This window comes from Diachasma alloeum, unplaced genomic scaffold (assembly GCF_001412515.2).
Source record: "Diachasma alloeum isolate Michigan unplaced genomic scaffold, Dall2.0 Dall_scaffold_00203, whole genome shotgun sequence".
NCBI lineage: Eukaryota > Metazoa > Arthropoda > Insecta > Hymenoptera > Braconidae > Diachasma > Diachasma alloeum.
Window position 1 is genome coordinate 1,495,067 of NW_021680368.1, and position 25,555 is coordinate 1,520,621.

At 41.5% G+C, this 25,555-nt stretch overlaps 1 protein-coding gene across 1 annotated transcript in view; it reads right to left on the reverse strand.

The window, feature by feature from the left end:
• Nucleotides 1–268: 268 nt before the first annotated feature.
• LOC107036051 (unconventional myosin-X) overlaps nucleotides 269–25,555 on the reverse strand; it is a 50,052-nt gene continuing 24,765 nt past the window's right edge. Inside the window, exons 4-13 of the mRNA XM_015253773.1 lie at nucleotides 18,800–19,052; nucleotides 16,539–17,583; nucleotides 14,428–15,101; nucleotides 13,910–14,162; nucleotides 13,793–13,828; nucleotides 9,838–10,675; nucleotides 8,723–9,441; nucleotides 6,410–6,926; nucleotides 2,213–4,156; nucleotides 269–485 (exon numbers count right to left, since the gene is read on the reverse strand). Coding sequence (XP_015109259.1) covers nucleotides 279–485; nucleotides 2,213–4,156; nucleotides 6,410–6,926; nucleotides 8,723–9,441; nucleotides 9,838–10,675; nucleotides 13,793–13,828; nucleotides 13,910–14,162; nucleotides 14,428–15,101; nucleotides 16,539–17,583; nucleotides 18,800–19,052 — 6,486 coding nt within the window. The 3' untranslated portion in view covers nucleotides 269–278. The remainder of the gene's footprint in view (nucleotides 486–2,212; nucleotides 4,157–6,409; nucleotides 6,927–8,722; nucleotides 9,442–9,837; nucleotides 10,676–13,792; nucleotides 13,829–13,909; nucleotides 14,163–14,427; nucleotides 15,102–16,538; nucleotides 17,584–18,799; nucleotides 19,053–25,555) is intronic.

The window sequence follows — 25,555 nt, forward strand, 5'->3', positions numbered from 1 at the left end:
AGCATTTACAAAAGAAGAGAAAACAAAATTCCGCTTTGGTTCCATATTTTCGTCGGTAAAATTCATATAATGGCAGTTGATTACTCGTGTCTCACGACAGCAGTAAAATCCTCAATTACTCCTAATTACTTACAATAAATACTGGAAGAAGAATGTACTAGGCTAATTCCTCTCATGCTAATCGTCACAATAGGCCTCATCGGTAAATACATTCAGTACTCCATCTTCATTGATTTAAAAAACGGAAAATGTTTTTTTTTTGGCTTTAGAAAATTGTTTTAGCTAGCCTGCGAGTGGATGACTGGTGCTCCTCGGTGCAATGTTGAGGCTGGTCGGGATTTGTGACCACTCGAGGCTGTGGCAGTGACATTTATTGGTTGAATTGAGGTCATATGTTGAGGCATACCTGAATCTCTCTTTGGTACTTCTGGTGGTATTTGGAGGACTTCTGTATATTCGCGTATCAAATTTGCTATTTGACAAGCCTGAAAAAATTATGGAGTGATTATTAGATTTTTTAAAATGATTCTGTGACCCTCTGAATTTTATGGACAGTTCAGTAGTAATTTTCGAGCGAGACATCCCCAAATTTCAAAATTACCCTGGAAATTCAGTGAAATTGAAAATTTTTTAGCAGCAGGAAAACGAGAATTCCAGAGTTTACTTGAATTTTCAATCAAAGCACGAAAATTCAGCGTCAAATTCTGTAAATTGATACAATGAATTGAAACTTTTAGAACATGTTGACGATGATGCTGATTTTTATTCATTTTCATTGAATAATTGAAATTCAAATGGCACTGGCAGTTGATAAAAATTTCTAAAAAATGTGTGGGAAATTTCAGCCATGAATTTTCAACAGTGGGTAATGCATTGAATGACAAAGAATTCAGTAGCGAAGTGGTAAAACGGTACAAGTCAATTTTGACTATTGACCAGTTTTCAATGAATATCTCGGAATCTAAGGGAGATAGCAAAATTTTTGTTATAACCTTTTTTGTAGAGCCGATTGAGTGCTACAACAAATGTGATTATGGAAATTTCGCTATCTCCTTTAGATTCGGAAATATTCCTCAAAAACTCAACTAAACGCTAAGTCGAGTTAAACCGCTTTAAGACTTCGCTACTGAATTCAATAGAGAAAGAAAAAGATGGGTATTTTTGCAAATATCTCCGAGAATAAGAAGATTGAAGTATATTTTCACACTTGCTCTTGTAAAGAATTTTATGAATATTTTTATCTGACCTACTAACTTCAGAGGGTTTGAAAAATTACGTGACGTCTGTACAAAGTTTCCGGTAACACTTCGAAAGTGATCGGTGTCTGACCTCTAGTTATTTTACAATTTTTTTCGTCCTTTCACAATTTTCATTTCTACAAAAGCTAAATTTTCGAGAAATTAATCGATCTATCACTTGAGAAAAAGAAGTGATGGATTAATGCATTAATTCATCGATTGATTTGATTAAAAAAACTAATTAAAAAAATATAAAATTCAAAATTTCACTGAAAATTGAATAAAATTTCAAATTTTTGAGCAGCAAGAAAACGAGAATTCCTGAGTTTTTCACATCGTGTAAAATTTTGCAATGAATTAAAAATTTTAGAATACGTTCACTTGAATGTTACTGATTTTTATGTAAAACTTCGAACGTAATCAAGTCTTATCTCTAGTTATTTTACCATTTTATTCATCCTTCGACAATTTTCATTTCTATAAAAGCTAAATTCTCAAGAAATTTACCGATCACTGGTGAAATGAAACTGATAAATGCATTAATTCATCGATTGATTTGAGTTAACTAATTAAAAAACCATAAAATTCAAAATTTCACTGTAAATTCAACAAAATTTCAAATTTTTGAGCAGCAAAACCACGACAATTTCCCAACTTACTTAAAAAATTACCCTAAATTTTCAATCAACTAAAAATCTGTAGACTGTACTTGAATTTTCCTGATTTCTGTGACTCTTCATGAAATAATTCAACTAAAATTTACAATTACCTCGAAAAATCACTGTAAATAATAAATTTCAATGAATTTCGTAATTCAAAGTGTACATTTACATGCAAAAACCACCGGAAATTCTAAATTTCCCATTATAAAATTCTTTAAAATTTCCGAGAGCCCATCCTTCCCCAAGAACTGCCCAAAATTCTCCCAGAAATTTCATTCAAAAATGAAAAAAAATTATGCTCCCCCGACTCACCTGTGAAGTGGTTAAAATGACCTTGCTCTGCTTCTTATCAGTCCCCGTAATGATCATAAGACAGTTCAACGCAGGACTGTAGCTCAAAATACTGCTGTACTCATAAGTGCACAATGCATTCCTGGACCTGTGCTCCAGCAAGTGCAGCCCAAGTTGATCGACAGCGAGCCACAGTACCCTCGGCCAGTTGGACGTGAACGACTGCATGACATCGAAAATAGTAGCCCTGTGCAGTGGCCACGACTGAATAAAATTCAAGAAGGCTTTCTTCGCCTCATTAGGAGTCATCCCCCTGAGTGACTGATGATGCTGAACAATGCCCTCGACACTGATATTGGGAGCAATCCTGGATGGCAGACAGTGACTAGCAACAGTCCTGTACTCAGGTCCACTGACAGTATCCAAGCAATCGCCCAGCTCCAGCTGCGCCTGCAGCGCCGCCAGCATCATAGCTTCCTTCTCAGTAATCGGGAACTTGTCAGCCCTGAGATCATGCAGCACCTGATGATACAGTAACTCCTTCTCCACCGGATCCCCCAGATTCATGTACTGATCCAAGAAGAGATGTTTTTTAAACAAGAACAGATGATGGCCATGCTTTCGCTGTGGCTGGGCCGACTGTTGACTAGTTCTGTACCTCTCCCACTTGGACATGACATCAGCGATCTTCTCCTCCGGCATCAGAGCCCTGTCAGTGGACCCCAGCACCTCATAAATAGCATAACCCATCGCCGACTCCCCCAGCCCAATCTTCGCCTTGATGATCTCCATGACATCCCTAGCCGTAGCTGAAGGATGAAACTCCACAGCATGATACTGTCCATCCATAAAGTGAAACCTCGCGTAGATGGGTCTCCTGTTGATGGTGCACATGATCTCCTCCCTGCTAGGTGGCCACTGCCTCCTCCTCGTCCCCTGAGTCTTGTAAAGACACTTCTCAGCGAATCTCGCGTACTTTCCCTCCTCAGTGACATAATCACTGGCACACCTCTTCAGATGAGCAATCAGATACTTTCTGATGATCTTCTGAGGTGGAAGGATGACAGAGCAAGCCAGAGACAGCAGTGCCCAGTGTCGCAGGTTCACTCTGCTGTTGGGATCAGGATGATCGGTCGTCTGCTTGATCAACTGGAGATACAGCTCCCCCAGGAGGTTCTCCTTCCTCATGCACCTCTCCATCACAGACTGAATGAGATTAACGTGCTCGTCCTCAACCCTTCTCACAGTGTCACCATTCTGCCCTAGTCCAGCGTAAGTCAGCACGAGTTGGAAGACAGAAAGGGCAATTTGCTCTTCGGGGTCAGGAAGCTTCGTCAAACTCTGGGGAATGGAGCCTCTGCTGAAGGCCCAGTAGGCGTGGTGGAAGCCTTTGTACGTCTCTCCGTCGTCTGTGCTGTTGCCGTGCTCCTGCCTCAACTTCTCAATCCTGTGTTTTGATAATCTTCGGAGAGTGTTCCTCAGAAAACCACCGCCAGAGTCCTGGGGCTTCCTCAGGGCCTCTGAGTCCACTAGGGTTCGCCTGCAGTTGACTAAATTGTGGTACAATCGAACTCTGTCCTCGTTTGTGATGCATTTTGCTCGCTTCGTTGGGGCTTCGTTCTCGGTGATCCATCCTGCTAGGGCTGGACAGTAACTTACGATTAAGCTTCCTATTTCGTTCTTCTGGGGGGTCTCGAAGACGAAACACTTGTGGGAACTGTCGGGATTGTGTCGGAGGAGGGATATCGTGATGAAGGAGTCGCTGGGGTCCAGCATTATGCTCTCCACGTCCTGGTACCGATATTCTGAGAGGACGAATTTGTCCTCGGGTTTTATGAGCATCAGGCCGTCGCAGTTTATACCCAGGATTAGCTGGTTACCGTAGGACCAGTAGCCGCGGTAGGTGACGTTGAACATTGTCGTGCCGTAGAGGGGGTACTGCATCACGCAGGAGAGGTAGAGCACCTGAAATTTTGGATGATTTTGGTATTGTAGCTTTGGGATGGATGTGATCATGAGGTTTTTGGGCTCATCTTCAGTACAATTTTCTGAGTGATAAATGCAATTTCTTTTGTTATACTGTGGACAGGGATTAATAATTGAAGATGCTAGGGGGCAACCCCCACATGAACCCCATGATCCTTGTTCTGACCCTTGTGACCCTTAATCTGATCCTCGTGACCCTTATTTTGACCCTTGATTTCGAGTACCAAATTTTCATCACCAGAAGTTGATTTGGATTTTTATAATATACAGAGACAGAGATGTACAGACCCTTATTGACCCTTGTGACCCTTAGTTTCTGACCCTCATGACCGTTAATCTGACATTTGTAATCCTTAGTCCGACCCATGTGACCCTTATTTGGATCCTTAATCTGACCCTCATTACAACCCTCGTAGCCCTTAATCTAACCCAAATGACGCTTGTAACCGTTATTCTGGCCCTTGTGACCCTTAAGCTGACTCTTGTGACCCTTATTCTGACCCTCATGACCCTTAAACTAACCCTTGCGACTCTTAATATAATCCTTGTCAAACTTATTTCGACCCTCGGGACCTTTATTCTAGCCCTCATGACCCTTGTGACCTTAATTTCGAGTACCAAATTTTGATCATCTGAAGTCCATTTGGATTTTTATAATATACAGAGACAGAGATATACAGACCCTTATTGACCCTTGTGACCCTTAGTTTCTGACCCCCATGACCGTTAATCTGACATTTGTAATCCTTAGTCCGACCCATGTGACCCTTATTTGGATCCTTAATCTGACCCTCATTACAACCCTCGTAGCCCTTAATCTAACCCAAATGACGCTTGTAACCGTTATTCTGGCCCTTGTGACCCTTAAGCTGACTCTTGTGACCCTTATTCCGACCGTCATGACCCTTAAACTAACCCTTGCGACTCTTAATATAATCCTTGTCAAACTTATTTCGACCCTCGGGACCTTTATTCTAGCCCTCATGACCCTTGTGACCTTAATTTCGAGTACCAAATTTTGATCATCTGAAGTCCATTTGGATTTTTATAATATACAGAGACAGAGATATACAGACCCTTATTGACCCTTGTGACCCTTAGTTTCTGACCCCCATGACCGTTAATCTGACATTTGTAATCCTTAGTCCGACCCATGTGACCCTTATTTGGATCCTTAATCTGACCCTCATTACAACCCTCGTAGCCCTTAATCTAACCCAAATGACGCTTGTAACCGTTATTCTGGCCCTTGTGACCCTTAAGCTGACTTTTGTGACCCTTATTCTAACCCTCATGATCCTTAAACTAACCCTTGCGACTCTTAATATAATCCTTGTCAAACTTATTTCGACCCTCGGGATCTTTATTCTAGCCCTCATGACCCTTGTGACCTTAATTTCGAGTACCAAATTTTGATCATCTGAAGTCCATTTGGATTTTTATAATATACAGAGACAGAGATATACAGACCCTTATTGACCCTTAGTTTCTGACATTTGTAATCCTTAATCCGACCCATGTGACCCTTATTTGGATCCTTGATCTGACCCTCATTATAACCTTTGTAAACCTTAATCTGACCCATATGACCCTCGTACCTTATTCTGATCCTTATGACCCTTAATCTGACTCTTGTGCCCCTCATTCTGACCCTCATGAGCCTTAAACTGACCCTTGCGATCCTTAATATAATCCTTGTTAAGATAATTCCGACCCTCGTGATCTTTATTCTAGCCCTCATGACCCTTATTTTGACCCCTGTGACCTTAATTTGGAGTCTTAATTTCGAGTACCAAATTTTCATCATCAGAAGTCGATTTGGATTTTTATAATATACAGAGACTGACATATAGAGACCCTTATTGTAACCCTTGTGACCCTTAGTTTCTGACCCCCATGATCTTTAGTCTGACTTTTGTAATCCTTAATCCAACCCATGTAACCCTTATTTGGGTCCTTGATCTGACCCTTATCACAAATCTTGCAGCCCTTATACCCTTGACCCTTGGAACCCATATTATGACCCTTGTGACCCTTATTCACAACCTCATGACCCTTATTCTAACCCTCACGACCCTTATTCTGATCCTAATGACCCTTATTTTGACCCTTGTGACTCTGAATATGTGAAATGTAGTAATTTTTTAAAAACAGTTGATATGTCCTAGTTGAAACATCGTAGTTGAAATGTCGCCTAGTTAAAAAAAAGTGCCACCATTCTCCCTAACGTACCTTAGCCGTGAGTTCAGATCTCCCACATCCATATTGTTTATGAGCCTGCGCAATTATGGGCACCCAGACATCGTCCCCTCGAGCTCTGCTGATTCGATAAGGCAAGAAGCTATCAACTTCACTGTAATAATCAAGCCTATCGTTGTCCTTCGGATCACCCAGGGACACCTGGGCCTGGAGACCCGCCAGTTGGAGGGCCACTTTCTCTGAGACTGGGAAGTCATCACACTTGACTACATTGTAGACCGCCTGTGAGTACAACATGTTGACTTCCACTGGGTCTTGAGACAGCTCACGAGTGTTCCGGAACAGACGGCGCTTGAAGACGAATCGATTGTCACCACTGCCCAGGGTCTGATTGGAACCCCGCCGAAGGGTGGAGAAGGAGGAGGTGGAGGTGTTGAGCTTGCATTGCTTCATTTCCCAAGCGGCGATCACGTCGTAGAGGTAATCATGCGCTCGGACGTGTTCCTCACCGTCTGGACGACTTTGATAGATTGCCCAGCCTTCCAGGGACCTGTGGGCAATGATCAGAAATATTTTTGTTCATCTCGGTAATGATAATTCTCTCATTTAGGGGGAAACGTTATGAGACACTGATTATTTCGCATAATTCAGGAAACTTTTTTTTTGTTGAGGTTTTGATGGTGTTTAGGGTCGAAAGAGCCTTACGGTCGCTTGAAGTGAGGGTAAAATGGTCTTGAGGGTCAAACAACTCTCAAGAACGTTTGAGGTTGAGGGTTAAATGGTCTTGAAAATCGAATGACAATTAGTAATGTTTTTAGTTGAGGGTTAAATGGTTTTTAGGGTGAAAAGACCCATAAGGTCTTTTCAAGTGAAGGTAAAATGGTCTTGAGGGTCAAACAACCCTTGAGACCGTTTCGAGTTGAAGGTGAAACAACTCAAGCACGTTTGGGGTTGAGAGTTAAATGGTCTTAAAGGTTAAACGACCATTAGTCATGTTTTAGTTGAGGGTTAAATGGTTTTTAAGGTGAACAGACCATTGAGGTCGCTTGAAATGCGGGTAAAATGGTCTTGAGGGTTAAACAACCCTTGAGAACGTTTCGAGTTGAAGGTGAAAACTCAAGCACGTTTGGGGTTGAGAGTTAAATGGTCTTAAAGGTTAAACGACCATTAGTCATGTTTTAGTTGAGGGTTAAATTAGTTAAATTAGTTTTTAAGGTGAACAGACCATTAAGGTCGCTTGAAATGAGGGTAAAATGGTCTTGAGGGTTAAACAACCCTTGAGAAAGTTTCGAGTTGAAGGGCAAACAACTCCCAAGAACGTTTGGGGTTGAGGGTTAAATGGTCTTAAAGGTTAAACAACCATTAGTCATGTTTTAGTTGAGGGTTAAATGGTTTTTAAGGTGAAAAGACCATTAAGGTCGCTTGAAATAAGGGTAAAATGGTCTTGAGGGTTAAACAACCTTTGAGAAAGTTTCGAGTTGAAGGTCAAACAACTCTCAAAACGTATGAGGTTGAAGGTTAAGTAGTTTTGAAGGTCCAACGACCATTAATAATGTTTTTAGTCGAGGGTTAAATGGTTTCGAGAGTCAAACAACCCTTAAGGACATATTCAATTGAGGGTCAAATGGTCTTGAGTCATAGAAAACTTTATGAACAGTTAGGGTTGACGGCAAAATGGCCTTGGAGATCGAACAAAAATTTAGAACGTTTAGTGCCGAGGGTCAAATGATCTGAAGGGTCACACAACCCTTACGAAGGTTTAGGGGTGAGGGTAAAATGTTCGGGGGATCAAACAAACCTTAATAACGTGTAGGGTTTAGGGTTGACAGTAAAATAGTCTTGAGGGTTAAACATCAATTTAGAATGTTTAGATCTGAGAGTCAAAGGATCTTCTAAGTAAAACGACCCTTAAGAACGTTTGGAGTTGAGGGTCAAACGGCCCTGAACAAAGTTTGGAGTTGAGGATCAAATGATCTCGATCGTCAAACCACTCTTAAGAACGTGAAGTATTAATGGTCTTAAGGATAAAACGGGTTAGAGTAGTGATTCGAAAGGGTCATGTAACTCAATCTCTCACGTTATTAAAGGTCATTTCATTATTAAAGGTCGTTTGCCCCTCAACTAAAACAAAAACAATTTTTTTTCGCGATGGAATCGCTCGTCATCCGATCATTAACAAATCCTAATCATCATTAACCCCGCACAGATCATCAACTAATTATCGAAAATGTTTTGTTTGCACTAATTTATTAAATTATCTCACTAATACTGAAATTTTTCTCAACCATGAGAGCATTCTATTTCCCAAAAATTACTAAATATCCGTGAGTCATTTACACAACTCACCTCAATCCCAGCTTCTCAGCAAGTTTGGCAGCCGCATCAGCAGCTGTGTCCGTTGGATGCACATCAATGGCTTTAGTCCTTCCATCGAGAAAGAAAAATCGACAAACAATGGTCCCCAACCTCCTCATGGCTGCAATCTCCACAGTCGAAGGGGGGAACTGTCGACAGGAGACTTTAGTGTTCTTGCAGTTGTCGACGCACCACTGGACGTACTGCCTCAGCTTTCCCTCGAGGGCTAGATTCTTGCGGAGGAATGAGACGAAGTACTTGTACAGGAGTTTTGACGGTTGGAAGGCGACGATTGCCAGGCAGAGGAGCAGCCAGACCCTCTCCGCCCACTCGGGGTTCGGATTATTCGTGGCCTGTCTCATGCACTGCACCAGGATCTCGTCCCTCATCTCCTCTCGTTCGATCCCGTTACTTATTATCGACTGGATCGTCGTGATCTCCTGCTCGAGCTTCATCTCCCCTCGCAGGTACTTGCAGAGGTCTCGGAATGTCGAACAGGCCAGGTTGACGTTGTCGGGGTCGTACATGTGGATGTGAGAATTGGGAATGGTGGAACCCTTGTAATAGGTCACCATCTCGTACTTGGGGATGAATTCTATGCTTTTGCCTCGGGATTTTCGGGTCAGGGTCGCCATTATTGTACCTTCCGGCGATCTCTCGTGACTGTTGAAGTAGTTTTGAGCGAACTCTACGATGTCGTGGTACAATACCTGGGGAATCAAGCAGTGGAATGGAGTTGAATGATTTGAACTCGTATCGAAGTGTCTGTCACCGTAAATCAGATACATTTTTCAATTTCTTGTTATCCAACTTATTCTGAATATAAATTAAAAATGCTCTTTGAAAAAATTAAGAATATTTTCTACTTTCTTTTGATTATTCACTCATAATTTTTCAAAACTTCTGCATGATACAGGAGTTCATTGACAATTTCAGATGACGAAAGATGAACAAAAACATCGAGACAACGTTCGAAAGACAATACACCCGGGCCTTAATGCAAGAATACGATATTCTTGATACAAAAATATGTCCCAGGACCTTTCAAAAGAGAAACATTTTACTCTTGCTCGAAGGATACTTTTCGTACGCCAAACGTTACTCACCTCATGCTCCACAGGTTCCTTTTTGTCCTCCAGCTCCTGCAGCTTCCTCTCAACCCTGAACTTTCTCCTTTGCTCCCTCTCCGGTTGCCCCTGGCCCCCGCCATTCTGCAGCCCCTGCACACTCGGCTGCACCTGCATCTGCGCCTGCACACCCTGACCTTGCGCCCCCACGTTCTGCCCACCCACGACCCCCACGTCGTGCCCATTCGGCATCATCTGATGATGTCCTCCATTAGTCTGATGCGCCAAATGATGATTCGTAGAGTTCCTAGACTCCGGACGTGAAGGTGGACTATTAATCACCGGTTCCTTGATGATTTTCGTCACTGGAACTGGTGGAGGCGATGGACAGGTGTCTCCATTCGTCTGGGTCGAGTGCCCATTGATACGAATGGGAACACTCGTTTCACTCTCATCCCTGGGCAGCACAGACTCGTAAATTGGCTCGTTCGTGTCAATTGTCTCACCATTTGTGGGAAGGGGAGGGGGTGGGGGTGGGGGTGGTGGACCTGTGGGTTCAGGAAGGCTGGGGGGACCCATCTTGGTGCCGTTCCTGGGTGCATCTGGCGAATTCAGGTTCGACATTTTGGAATCCGATTTTGCAATCATCTCCATCTCCAGCTGAATGACACTCTCCAGCTCGGCGTCCAGGTCCTCAACGAGCTCCTCCATCTGCTCGCCAAGTTCTTCGATTGTCTGGTGGGTTTTTGTGGACTGAACGTCGGAGAGGAAGGAGAATAGGTTGTCGAGATCGACGGATTGGAGCTCAGTTGTTGCCATTTTTGAGTTCAATTGCTCCGCCATTTGGGAGAGGGCGGCGATCTCCTCTTGTGCTTTTCTGGAAATTTGGAAAGAGGTTTTTTAGGGAGAATTTAATGCCAAGGGGAGAAAGGTGATTAGTGGATTTGACTGGCTTTTTGGGAACGAGATAATGGGAAAGTCGTGAGGAATATTTTTTGTGGAGGATAATTTTATTTCAAAAAGGTTTTGGTAATTTCTTTGAGGTCGGGGAAAAAATGAACAATGAGAAAATGACTACTCAGCGCACTATTTTGAAAACTTTTTTTTGTTTTTAGTCGAGGGTCAAAGGGTTTCACGACCCTTGATGACGTTTGGGGCTCGAGGTCAAATGGGCGTAAGGGCCAAACGACCCTTGAAGATGGGTAGGGTCCAGGGTCAAATGACTCTCTCTGATCACTTTGTTCCATGTTCAACCCTTGAGACCATTTGACCCTTAACCCAAGGTCATTTGACCCTTCACGACCAATTGACCCCCAACTGCAAACGTCCTCAAAGGTCGTTTGACCTTCAAAACCAGTTGACAAGTCAAGATTTTTTGTTGTCCGTTATAATTGAGGAGCAAGTGGGTTTTTGAGGGTCAAACGTCCCTAATGACGTTCAGGGCTAAGGATCAAATGTTAATAAGGGTCAAACCACCGTTAAGGACGTTGAGAGTTAAGAGTCAAATTGTCCTAAAGGGCCATGGACGCTTGACGACGTGGAGGGTTAAGGGTCGAATGACCCTTTCTGATTACTCTGCCCCAACCTGCTAAACCTTTGAGACCATTTGACCCTCAACCCCAAACGTTCTTAAAGATCGTTTGACCCTCAAAGCCATTTGACAATTCAGGAATCTTTTGTCTTATTTATACTTCAGGGTCAAGTAGTCTTGACGGTCAAGTGATCATTAATGACGTTAGATCAAATATTTATAAGGGTCAAACGCCCCTTAAGAACGCTCCCAGTTAAGGGTCCAATTGTCCAAAGGAGCAACAACCCTCAAAGGCCTTTAGGGTCAAGGATAAAATGACCCTTTATAATCCCTCCGTTCTAATCCAGTAGACCCTCCAGACCATTTGGCCCTTAATTCTAAACGGTCAAAGGTCGTTTGACCTTAAAAACCAGTTGACTTTCTCCTGACAGATCGTTTGACCCTCAAAACCTTGAGCATTCAAGAAACTTGTTTATTTATTTATAATTAAGGGTCAAGTGATATTGAGGGTCAAATGGCCCTTAAGGACGTTCAGAGTTGAGGGTCAAATTGTCCAAAGCAGCAAAAGACCCTCAAAGACATTTAGGGTCGAGGATCAAATGACCCTTTCCAATCCCTCTGTTCTAATCCAGTAGACCCTTAAAACCATTTGAACCTTAATTCTAAAGGTTCAAAGGTCGTTTGACTTTAGAAACCAANACGCCCCTTAAGAACGCTCCCAGTTAAGGGTCCAATTGTCCAAAGGAGCAACAACCCTCAAAGGCCTTTAGGGTCAAGGATAAAATGACCCTTTATAATCCCTCCGTTCTAATCCAGTAGACCCTCCAGACCATTTGGCCCTTAATTCTAAACAGTCAAAGGTCGTTTGACCTTAAAAACCAGTTGACTTTCTCCTGACAGATCGTTTGACCCTCAAAACCCTGAGCATTCAAGAAACTTGTTTATTTATTTATAATTAAAGGTCAAGTGATATTGAGGGTCAAATGGCCCTTGAAGACGTTCAGAGTTGAGGGTCAAATTGTCCAAAGCAGCAAAAGACCCTCAAAGACATTTAGGGTCGAGGATCGAATGACCCTTTATAATCCCTCTGTTCTAATCCAGTAGACCCTCCAGACCATTTGGCCCTTAATTCTAAACGGTCAAAGGTCGTTTGACCTTAAAAACCAGTTGACTTTCTCCTGACAGATCGTTTGACCCTCAAAACCTTGAGCATTCAAGAAACTTGTTTATTTATTTATAATTAAGGGTCAAGTGATATTGAGGGTCAAATGGCCCTTAAGGACGTTCAGAGTTGAGGGTCAAATTGTCCAAAGCAGCAAAAGACCCTCAAAGACATTTAGGGTCGAGGATCGAATGACCCTTTATAATCCCTCTGTTCTAATCCAGTAGACCCTCCAGACCATTTGGCCCTTAATTCTAAACGGTCAAAGGTCGTTTGACCTTAAAAACCAGTTGACTTTCTCCTGACAGATCGTTTGACCCTCAAAACCTTGAGCATTCAAGAAACTTGTTTATTTATTTATAATTAAGGGTCAAGTGATATTGAGGGTCAAATGGCCCTTAAGGACGTTCAGAGTTGAGGGTCAAATTGTCCAAAGCAGCAAAAGACCCTCAAAGACATTTAGGGTCGAGGATCGAATGACCCTTTATAATCCCTCTGTTCTAATCCAGTAGACCCTCCAGACCATTTGGCCCTTAATTCTAAACGGTCAAAGGTCGTTTGACCTTAAAAACCAGTTGACTTTCTCCTGACAGATCGTTTGACCCTCAAAACCTTGAGCATTCAAGAAACTTGTTTATTTATTTATAATTAAGGGTCAAGTGATATTGAGGGTCAAATGGCCCTTGAGGGCGTTCAAAGTTGAGGGTCAAATTGTTCAAAGCAGCAAAAGACCCTCAAAGACATTTAGGGTCGAGGATCAAATGACCCTTTCCAATCCCTCTGTTCTAATCCAGTAGACCCTTAAAACCATTTGACCCTTAATTCTAAAGGTTCAAAGGTCGTTTGACTTTAGAAACCAATTGACTTTCTCCTGACAGGTCGTTTGACCCTCAAAACCTTGAATATTCAAAAAACTTGTTTATTTATAATTAAGGGTCAAGTGGTCTTGAGGGTCAAATGGCCCTTGAGGACATTCAAATTAGAGGGTCAACTTGTCCTACGGGGGAAACGACCCTCAAAAACGAAAAGGATCAAATTACCTTTTGTGATCCCTTTGTTTTAACCCTCTAGACCCCTAAGACCACTTGACCCTTAACCCTGAACGTTCTCAAGGGTCGTCAAACCCTCACATAAAAATGTAAAAAAAAAAGTTTCCTGAACTGTGCTAAATAGTCACTTCCCCTTTGTGTTGAACTAATTTCTGGCCGTGTTAACAGACATAAATAATTTATAAAAGCTTTATCATCCAATTAGCATTGTTATTGCAGTGCCCGCATTATCGTGCATCCAATGAAACTCACCCAGGCTCCATCCCAACAATACCATTGTACTGAGCGCTATAAGGCACAAAGGATGATATTTTCTTATCCTCATTGAGGGAAAAGTTATGTAAAAGGTTGAAATGAGGGCTTTCGTACCTTTGACTGTCCTCGAGGGCCTTCTTGTCCTCCATGAGTCGTCTCTCCTCTTCCATACGTTCGCGTTTTCTCATCTCCTCGTCCACTCTACGCATTTCACGTAGGGCTGCTGCTACCTCTCGTGCAAATACTCCACGAAGGTGGGACTGGATGACAATTGCTGCTCGACGCTTTCTTATGAACATTATGCGGAGCTTCCAGCCGCGGTAGGCGTGCTGGACTTTTAGGGCTGCATCGCGGGTACGTCGATAGTCTACAGAAGGCAATGGACAGATTTTTTTCAACTGAATTCAGTGGTGAAGCGGTAAACCAGTTTAAGAGGGACCAGAAGGCCAACGTTTTCTCTTAAACTTTTTGATATTTTTCGAACCTAAAGCACATTGATCTTCATCATCACCTCCTGGAGATTAATGTGCTTCGATTTTTAAAAATATCGATAACTTTCGGCAGAAAATTTGTTCAAAAATTTGGAAAATTATTGGACAAAAGATAATCCAGATAGAACCACAAATATTTACCTTTTCTCACAACGTAAGCTCTCCAAATCTTCTGAATGATGATTGCATTTCTCGTGACGAGTTTGTTCCTGGAATCCTCCAGAGGTTCATGAACATAGCTCCTCAAGAAGACTTTGGTCCTCCCAATCTGCCACTCGGTCTCCTCGATCCCCTGACTCTTGATCAAGCACCTGGTGGCCTCTCTGTCGTCCTTTGGCAGCATTGTCCTGCCCTTCACAAGGCATTTGTACCTAGCCACGAAGTCTGAGAACTGGAGATGAATGGGGAAGCCCTCCTTCCTGATCCTGATGATGTCCAGCATCCCCAGGTACCTCAGCTGGTCGAGAACCAGCTTCTCGTCGTAATGATTCGCATGTTTATCCATGTTAGGCTTGATGCACCTGGCGTACCAGGGGGTAGTCCCTTGGAGAACGTCCACGAGTGCCTGGAGTTGGTGCCTGAAGGAGTCACAGAGGGTTGGCTTTCCCTTCGTGGTGCCCCTGGACATCGTCGTGGTGCTTCCAGATGCTCTGGCCACAGTGCAACCTAGGAGATCCTGGTAAACTGTGATTTCCTGGACAAACTCGTTTGTACTTCTACTCAGGAAATCGAAGAACACGTCCTGTTGGACGTCTCGATTCTTGTCGACGAAGCCTTCTACCGTGTACGTGACAGCTCCAGCGTAATGTTTGAGTCTGGAACGAAAAGTATTTGACGGAATTTCATGATAAAGGGGTAATTATTGAGGAAGATTTTGTTTTTGTTTATGAATGGAAGCGGTGTATTCGTCACATTCCACATTTCCTATTTTTGTGTGTTCCGCCCCCTCACCCAAAAAAAAAAAAAACAAATGGGAAATTCCTTTCGTCACAACATAGTCAACATATTTTTGCTAATAAATTAGTAATTTGCTACTGAATGGAATCTCTATGACGATGTATTTTAAATTAAATTCAATGATTCAGTGAATTCAACATTGCCTCAACATTGACAGCCAACATTACTCCAACGTTACATTATTATACCTTTCCCTGAATATTGATTTCAAAATAAATTTTGTCAATAACAGATGCATGATTAATAATGATCAATTTCATGATCGAATTCATTCAAAATGGCATTGGGAAGAATATTTTAAATCACAATGGATTCATTGAAACAATTATTTTTTCAGTTATCGTCAAAAAACGATCGATCACATACACACACATACCTACATCTGGGCATGGCCTACATGGGCATGGCACAAGTCTAAATCAAGTATAGTTTTTTTTTTAATAACAATTAGCAATTTGCTTCCAAATTGTAAATTGGGGAAGAAGATATACCAACCATGAAACCTTAATATGATCCCTAAATGTCTCAAATGACTAACATGAGCTCCATATGCCCTGGTTAAACATCTAACAGACGCCAAATTACAATTAAACTGGTTTAAACTTCCATTGAACATTGATTAAACCGTGACGAAACTTTGGTTAAACCCTGATTAACCTCTGACTAAATCCCGACTAAACCCTGACTAAACCCTGATTAAACTCCGACTAAACCCTGACTCTACTCCGCCTAAACCCTGACTAAACTCCAACTAAATCCTAACTATACTCCGACTAAACCCTGACTAAACTTCGACTAAATCCTGACTAAACCATGATTAACCATCGATTAAATGCTTTTTAAGGCGATAATTTCAAAGCAAATGATGCGGTCGCCACTATCTCCGAACCAATATTTCAAGCCATAATTAAAAACGAATATTTTAAGCCATAATTGAAAAGATTTCGACGCATCGCCGAATAAATCTCAGGGGGTTTCTGGTGTAAATAAAAAAAAAAGATTTCGACGCTTATTTTTTGAATGATCGTCAAAAAACTAACTTCGAAAAAAAAGCTCACATACGGACATGATCTAAAAACAGCATATTCGAACTCTTGAGACCAAAATTAGTAATCGTCACGTAAAAAAATAAAAATTCCAGGTTTGACGAATACAAAGCTTCCATTCGCAAGCAAAAATATCATATTCGAACGCCTGAGGCCAAAATTAGTTATCCTGTCCCAAAAAATAGGAAATTCCAGATTTTCCGAATGCAATGAGTCCACCCGAAAGCAAAAAAACGACAGAATACTCACCCAAATTCCTTCTCCCACTTCCTCCGATCATCCCCCTTGACATAGCAAGGATGTCCCTCAAACTCGGAATGCAGATTCGTGAGATACGCTGTGTCCGACCCCTTTGGCATGTGGCACTGTTCCGTCAGCAGTTTAAGCACACACCTCGGTGGCTTCTCAATCAGCTCCAGACAGAGTGTATTATCGGTAAACGTGATATGCGAGTACTGTATCTCCTCCTGCTTGTACAGCTCTTGCTCAATAGCGAAGACATAATGATTGAAGAACTTGTGAAGTTTCTCGTTCGTATAATTGATGCAGAGCTGTTCGAAGCTGTTGACCGAAAAGTTCTCGAAGCCAAAGATATCGAGAACCCCGAGGAACCTGGAGGAGTCCTGTCCAGGATTCGTGCAGTTATTGATGTGGTTGATCAGCCACGCGAATGTCCTTGAGTAGAGGGCCTTAGCCATGGCGTGTCGGTTCTCCCTGGCCTCTTGGACCTTCAGGGGGATCTCTGTGATGTTCCCCCGGACGTTGATCTGCCTCACCAACACGACTTTCGTGAGGTCCTCGGGCTGCAGCCCCAGGAGAGGTGCAACAGTGCCAATAATTTCAACATCTTCCTTCGTTAATTCGCAGCGTTCGCCGTCGACATCCTGAAAACTCAAGTTTCCGAGCCACAGAATGGCGGAGAGAACTCGGTAGATGCCCTCGCACATCTCTGAGGGCACCTGGAGAACGTTGAAGGCTAGTCGAAGGGCGTCCAGCTTCTTGCTCTCCGAGACACCCTCGATCTTGGTGCAGCCTGATTGGTTGAGGTACTTGTACTTGGACGCTGGCAGCAGGTGGTACTGCTCGGCGAACTCGCGGTCTTGGATTCCTCCCTCGACTAGTTGGTAGAACACGTGGTAGTTGCGCTCTCCCGGGCTCTGGAAGGTTATCCGGGATTGCTCCAGGAGGTAGTCCTGGATTATGCAGCCTTTGATCATCCATTTCGAATCGAAACAGACTTGCATGAACTTGCCGAAGCGGGAGGAGTTGTCGTTGCGAACTGTCTTGGCGTTTCCTGGAAGGAAATTGAGCGATTGTTGTTTCTGTTTTGGGAGGGGTTTTGAGGGACGTTGAGAGACATTTGCAAAGAATGATTTGTGAAGATGTAGAAGAAGAGATTTTTGTGGATAAAACTGATATCATTCTGTTGATGGATTAGAAGAGAACAGGGGAAAAATGCTTTTTTTGTATTAGTTGAGGGTCAAATGGTTTTGAGGATCACATGACCCTTTCTGATTATTCTGCTCTAATGGGTTGAATCTACAAGATAATGTGACCCTTTGCCCCGGATGCTCTTAAGGTTTGTTTGACCCTCACAACCATTTGACCCTCAAATCCATTTGACTTTCAATTCCAAACGTCTTTAAGGGTTGTTTGACCCTCAAAACATTTGACCCTTTATTCCAAACGTCCTTAAAAGTTGTCTTATCCTCAAAACCCTGGCTCTCGCCTAAGAAGGTTTTTAAAGGTCGTTTGACCCTCAACTCCAAACTTCTTGAGGGTTATTTGACCTTAGAAATCGTTTGACCCTCAACTCCAGACGTCTTTAAATGATTTTGGCCCTCAACTAAAAACATTTCTAATGATAGTTTGACCCTCTAGAGTGTTTGGCCCGCGACTCCAAACGGCCTTCAGGCTCCAAATCTTTTGACACTCAACTCCAGACGTTCTTGAGGGTTATTTGACCTTCAACACCGTCTGATGTTCAACTTCAAATACCATTAAGAGTCGGTTGACCCTCAATGCCAAACGTCCTAAGGGTCATTTGACCCTCAAAACCATTTAGGCCTCAACTCCAAACGTCCTTAAGGGTAAAAATAAACGTCTTTGAGGCTCAAAATATTTTGACCCTGAACTCCAAACGTTCTTGAGGGTTATTTGACCTTCGATACCGTTTGACGCTCAACTTTAAACACCCTTAAGGGTCGTTTGACCCTCAAGACCGTTTGACCCTCAACGCCAAACGTCTTTAAAGGTCTTTTGACCCTCACGGCCAACTAACGCTCAACCCAAAATGAGTTTTTATCGAGAAATCTAAAGGAGATGATTGAATTTCCATAAAAACCCTTTCGTACCACATAAAAAATTTGATCCACTGAATAGATTCAAAGATATTTGTGAACAAAATAAATCATTGTTTGCTCTCAAGTTTATTCAATTTATTCCGTGAAACTGAAGTATTTGATTTGAAATTAATGTCCATGAAATGTTGAATTGTTTGAGAAACTCACCGAAAGCTTCTAGTATCGTGTTAGCTTCCAGAATCTGTTGCTCAACCCAAGTATCAACATTACTCGTGACCGAGCACAAATACTGGAGTATGAACTTTGTTGTCTCAGTCTTGCCAGCTCCACTCTCCCCAGAAATAACACAAGACTGATTGCTCTCGGTGTTCCGGAGTGATCGATAAGCAGCCTCAGCCAGAGCGAACACGTGGGGCTCCAGGGAGCCCATCTTCTGGCCATGGTACCTGTGCACGTGCTCCTGCAATTAAATAAATAATCCTGTTACGAGGTTGTAGAACAGAAACCGAAAAAACTGGAGAAATTCAAGTTCTGTGGAACTTATTTCGCGAATATCTGCGAAAGTAAGAGATTTGGAGAAAAATATCACAAGACTTTTTTTGTAGACAATGAAATTCTTCACGAAAAAGGTCTACTGACATTTTTCTCTAGGACTAATAAACATCGAGATAATTTAATAAGTAATAATCGATAAATAACACTGAATCATTTAAATCACAATTAATGATCAGATTTTTTTGTTTCCTTAATGGAGGAAAAAGAGGGAACAAAATTGTTGAAAATAATCTTCGAAACTAGTTTCAAGGATTATTGATCAATTATCGACATAAGTGACCCAGAAATAATCGGATCAAAAATATCGAGACCACCTGAAAGCCTAAACCCCTTAGTTTAAAAAAAAATGGGACAGAAGTGGAGAAAATGGAGCAGAAATATCTCGGTCGTTTGCTAAATCGGAAAAGGAATTATGGGGGTCATTAGTCTAAAGGTCAGGCCCTGTAAATACCGCGGAGTGACGAAAATATCGAGTGGAGAATATCGGATTCCTCTCCAATCATCTGCGATTTGAGTACAAAATTTTCGATAAAATTTTTATACATAAGTCAAGCCAATTTCATACATGATTTCGCCGGGGCGAAATAGAGTTTTTCGATACGAGTGCGTAAAAGTGTTTTTTTTTTACTCGTGGGTGGTGTGTAGCGCTCACCGAATGCGAGTGCTACCCTCCCAAGGGTCAACGAACACTTCTTCCACGAGTGTCGAGCCCTATTTTTCATCACAATGTGTAGAAAGTGGAATTCTGCGCGCGTGCGTAAAATGTTACTTTACGCACATGTGATGAAAAAAGCGTTTTTTGAGCCGTGGGGGGTGGATAGCGCTCGCCAAATGCAAGTACTACCTTCCCAAGGGTCAACGAGCACTTTTTCCACGAGTGTCGAACTCTATTTTTCATCACAATGTGTAGAAAGTGGGATTCTGCACGCGTGCGTAAAATGTTACTTTACGCACATGTGATGAAAAAATAATTTTTTGACCCGTGGGAGGTGGATAGCGCTCGCCAAATGCAAGTACTACCTTCCCAAGGGTCAACGAGCACTTTTTCCACGAGTGTCGAACCCTATTTTTCATCACAATGTGTGAAAAGTGAGATTTTGCGCACGCGGAGCGATGAAAAAAATATTTGTTAGAAAACATTTTGTGTTGAGAATTCAATCATCTAAAAAAAATGTCAATTGCCATTTCCTCCTAATACTATTGATATAATTCCAAAGTTGAGAAAGTACAAAAGAAAAACGATTTGTTATTATTTCACTTCGGGATGATATCTTGTCATATAAATAATGTTGTCATCCACATCATGTCCAAAACCATTCATAATGATTAACAGCACGCCGACAAGAGTGTAATTGCGCCGAGTGAATAGTCTGACTGTAATAATTGTCATACCACTGCACTCCAGTGCACTAAATCCCCTGGAGAATCCTTGGAAATCGTTCAGAGCCACGCGAGATATCGAATAACTCGATTAATCCGGGTTAGTGGAGTATTTCCCCTGAGACATGAAAGAGGTTAAGGGAAACAAGCCCACTGCCACTTGACACTTCCCTTCCGCAAGAATTAAAAGAGGGACAAGAGTCTCAACCCTTCGGAACACACATTACTCCATTGTTCTAGTGCAGTCGGATGCTGCAAACAATTTTTTTTATTCGCTCGTAAATATCTCGGAAACGATCGGGTTCAGAGGGAAATGTTAAAAGACTTTTTTGTAGATCACGAAATTATCCACAAAAAAGGTCATCAGAGTTTTTCTCTCAAACTCATTATTTATGTAGGAGAGAGTAGGAGAAAATAAATCATTAGGAGAAACGAGTATTTAGGTCAATTCAGGAGATTTTTTTATTTGGGTTGCGGGTCAGATGATCCTGAGGGCCAAATGACCCTTAAGAATATTTGGAGTTAAGGGTCAAAGGGTTGTGAAAGGTAAAAGACCCTCAAGGACGTTTGACGATAAGGGTCAAATAGCTCTTGATAACTTGAGGATTTTTTATTTCAGCTGCGGGTTAGATGATCTTGAGGGTCAAATGACCCTTAAGAACATTTGAAGTTAAGGGTCAAAGGTCCCTCAAGGATGTTTGAAGTTAAGAGTCAAATGGTCGTGCGGGCCAAATGAACTTCGAGGATGATTGAAGTTGAGGGTCCACTGGTCTTGAGGGTCAAATAACTCTTGATAACTTGAGGATTTTTTATTTCAGCTGCGGTTCAAATTATCTTGAGGGTCAAATGACCCTTAAGAACATTTGGAGTTGAGGGTCAAAGGGTTATGAGAGTCAAAAAACCCTCAAGGATGTTTCAAGTTAAGGGTCAAATGGTCGTGCGGGTCAAACGGTCTTAATGGTCAAATAATCTTTGAGGATGTTTAGGATGAAGGGTCAAACGTTGTTGAGGGTCAAACGCTCCTCAAAAACGTCTGGCGTTGGCGGTGAAACGACCCTTAACGACGTCTGGAATTGAGGGTCAAATTGTCCTGAAGGTCAAGCCATCTTTGAGAACGTTTAGGGTCAAGGTTCAAATGGTCCTGAGGATCAAAAGACCCTCAAGGGCATTTGGAGTTGAGGGTCAAACGTTTTTGAGGTTCAAATAAACCTTGAAAATGTTTAGACTTAATGGCTAAATGGTTTTGAAGTTCAAACGATCCTTAAAAATGGTTGGATTTGAGGGTTAAATGCTACTTGCGGGCCAAACTATCCTTCAAGGTATTCCGGCGTTAAGGGTCAATTGTTCTTGAGGGTCAAATCACCCTTAACAACGTTTAGGGTTAAGGGTCAAATGACCCTTCCTGCTTCTTCTTGTTTAACCCACTCGGCCCTTGAGACCATTTGACAATTTGAAAGGGTCAAATTACCCTTTCTGGTTCTTCTTGTTTAACCCGCTCGACCCTTGAGGCCATTTGACCCTTAACCCTAAAAGTCTTCCAGGGTCGTTTGAAAATAAATTTGCACCAACAGGTCTAGAAACAATGTCAGAAGACACTTTTTATACAAAATTTATAGAAAATCCTTTTTACAGAAAATTAAAAAAAAATTTTTTTAAATCCCCTATTTTGCCAGATTTTCCAAAAAAGTAAAGACCAAATTTTCTTTTCAATCCATCCAGCCATCGATTTTCAATGAAATCAATGTTCTCTCTCCATCATCATCATCGTCATGAAAAAACTTTTCATGATCCAAATAATGATGACGAAGAACCGGTGAATGAAGGATACCGATAATACCCAAAGTCTCGTCCCCAATTCACGTCGATGCTCCCCGGAGTGTCATCGTGATTAGTGCACTAGAGTCGGGTACGCTCGAGAGTGCAAGCCCTCCCGCTTTTCCATTCTCATTCCCTTTAGCGGTGTGCCCTCTTGTCCTCACTCAGTGATGAAATACCCTGACTTCAGGACTGTGAACTCGCATGTCGTCGACCGGTGAAAGGTGGGATGAGGGCAAAAGCCACGGCCTATTTCCTTACTGGGTCATACCTCGTTACCAGATGGGGGATGAAACGATTATCATGGATGAATTCGTACTCATGGATGATTTCATCAGCTCTGAGCACTCAGAGTGCAGGAATACGAATGGAAAGAGGTTTTCTCAGAGAAGAACTTGGGAGGCAGAGGAGACGCGATAATGCTGAAGGTGACAATTTTACTTGATGCAAATATTATTTTCGTAATTGTTGAATTATCTGGGTAACGAGCGGTTTTATGAGAAAATATTATAGGACATTTTTTGTAGCTGAAGAAATTTCCTACGAAAAATATTTTTTGAGATTTTTCTCTAAAATCATTCATTAGCGAGATAATTGAGCAATTGTAAATTGATTTTTGAGTGAAGTTACAGATAATACTTCGGAAGAAGAAATCCTGCAAGAAAAATATCAAGATATCTTTTGCAGCTGAAGAAATGTCTTATAAAGGATATCTTTTGAGATTTTCATCTAACTCATCCTTGAGATCATTACCGAATTCATGAATTAACGATTCGAGTTTGAAGATAATTCTTTGCTAATTGGGCCATTACCACAAAAATTAGTGCTGGGAAAGCAGTAATCTGACCTTTAATCTCATCCTTGTTTACCCTTTTTGGACCCGTAATTTGACCGATATGACCCTTAATCTGACCCTTGCGAGCCTTATTTGGAACTTTTTCTGACCCTTGTGACCCTTAATTTGATCCTTGTGACCCTTATTTAAACCTTTAATCTGACCCTTGTTACCCTTATCTAGACCCTTAATTTGACCCTTGTGACTCTTAACCTGACCCATGACCCTTAATCTGGCCCTCATAACCCTTATTTTCACCCTCGTGATCCTTATTTAATCCTTATGACCCTTATTCTGACCCTCATGATCACTATTTTAGCCCCCGTGACCTTTATTCTGACCCTTATGACCCACATTTTGACCCTTGTGACCCTTAATTTTGAAGTCTTAATTTCGAGTACCAAATTTTAATCCCCAGAAGTCGATTTGGATTTTTATAATATAGAGAAATAGGTTCTGCGATATTCGGCTGTGAAAATGGAAATTCCGTGAAATCATTTCATATTCGATTTAAACAATTAATTAACAAACAATTCCTCAATTGACTAAAACAGTTATTGTTGCCTTCATCAACAACATTTGAGGATAGAAAAATTCAATAACATATGAGAGTGGAATAAATTAAGTCATTTAGAATTTTCTCCGGAAATCCATAAGGACTAACTTTTGGCTGGTATTGTCTTGAGATATGCCTTAAAATTTTTCTCTAAACCCTAATCTCCGGATCATCATGAGCGATATTTAGTTTTCGCCGTTGCCCACGACAAATACACGCAATACTTTTCTATTGGATGAAGAGTGGTTTCTTCCTCTCTCCTCAACTACAACCCACTGAATTGTCCCAGAGAACAGGCTCCAGTCTCAACCAATCCAGACTCCTCGATTGAATCGTAAAAAAATCCTAGAAAATGATGGAGAAAAAGGACTAAAGGAGGAACAACGAATTGAAACCAGGAACTGATCCCTCAACAACTATTCCAACGTGCGCTCGGAGGCGATCAATACGCAGGGGCGTGCACCGCTCCACCATCCGCCCTTTCTTCCTCCTGATATCCTCCGACCCACCTCGTTTCCATTGTATTAGACAGATAAAAAGGCCATCAAATCAGTCAAAACAACGAAAATAATATTGATCAACTTGGAAATTCTCGGAAATTATTTCGAAAAACGGCTGCGCAGTGATTCTTTCAGGGCTGGGATCCGTCAGGTTAAAAAATGAGTACATATCAGCGAACCGAAAATGGTCTCTCATGGTCTTTGACCTGCTGAAACAACCCCAAGGGTCATCTTCCAGGGGTCATGGTACTCTCTTCTTCACTTTCCCCTTTGTATCTACTTTCTTCATCTTGTCTTTTCGCTTGACTTCACAGAGAAAAAGTTTCTAGTTCGCAGTAAAATTCTCTGAATACTGGAACTCTTTGAAGAACTGAACTCTAGTGAGTGAAAGATCCTGAGAATAACGGACATTTTCACTCATTTTATGAATTTTTTCTCTAAAAACCCGAGAAAAAAGCTCTAATTATGAGTAATTTTTATGTAAATATAATATATTAATTAAGGATATCCAAGTACTTTGGCTAGTTTTTCTCCAGTGAAATGGTTTTCTACTTTTGTAGTTGAACATCAGAGCTTTCATTTGAGCCCCACTTGAGGATTGAATGATTTTATTATTTAAACTTTGCAGCTCTGAATTTGAAACTCGACATTGAACCGTTGGAAAACATTTTAAAAATCTGGAAAAAATAGAAAGTTTACTTTTCGAGAAAGATTGATGAAATGATTAAAAAATTGCAATTTTTTAAAATTACCACTATTGTCCATAAATAATTTATAAACAATGAATTTTTCACGGTAAGAATCATTTGCTCGAAATCGTAACAAATTTATTCATATTCTGAATTTTACCAGAAATATCAATTTCATGCCTCAAAAATAAAGTTCCCGATAGTCTAAACAATTTCAATTATTTATTCATAAACAAGGAATGTTTAAAAAAATAATAATTCTGTGCAAAATGAAATTTAAATGACGCTGAATATTTTTCTCACTTGAAATAATTTTTACGATATAGAAAACTTCTTTTTCGACTCTAGTTGAGGGTCAAATGACCTTTAAGGACGTTTGGAGTTGAGGATCAAGTTGTTTTAAGGTCAAATGGTTTTCAGGGTCGAATGACCTTCAAGAACGGTTTGGTTTGAGAGCCAAATATAGTCTTCAGAGTCCAAAAATCCTTAAGAATCCCTTAAAAATGTTTGGAGTTGAGGGTCACCTTGAGGGTTAAAAGATTGTCCAGGCCATTTGCCGTTGAGGGTCAAATGACCCTTGGCAAAAGACCTTCAGGGTTGAGCGTAAAATGGTTTTCAGGTTCACATAATCCT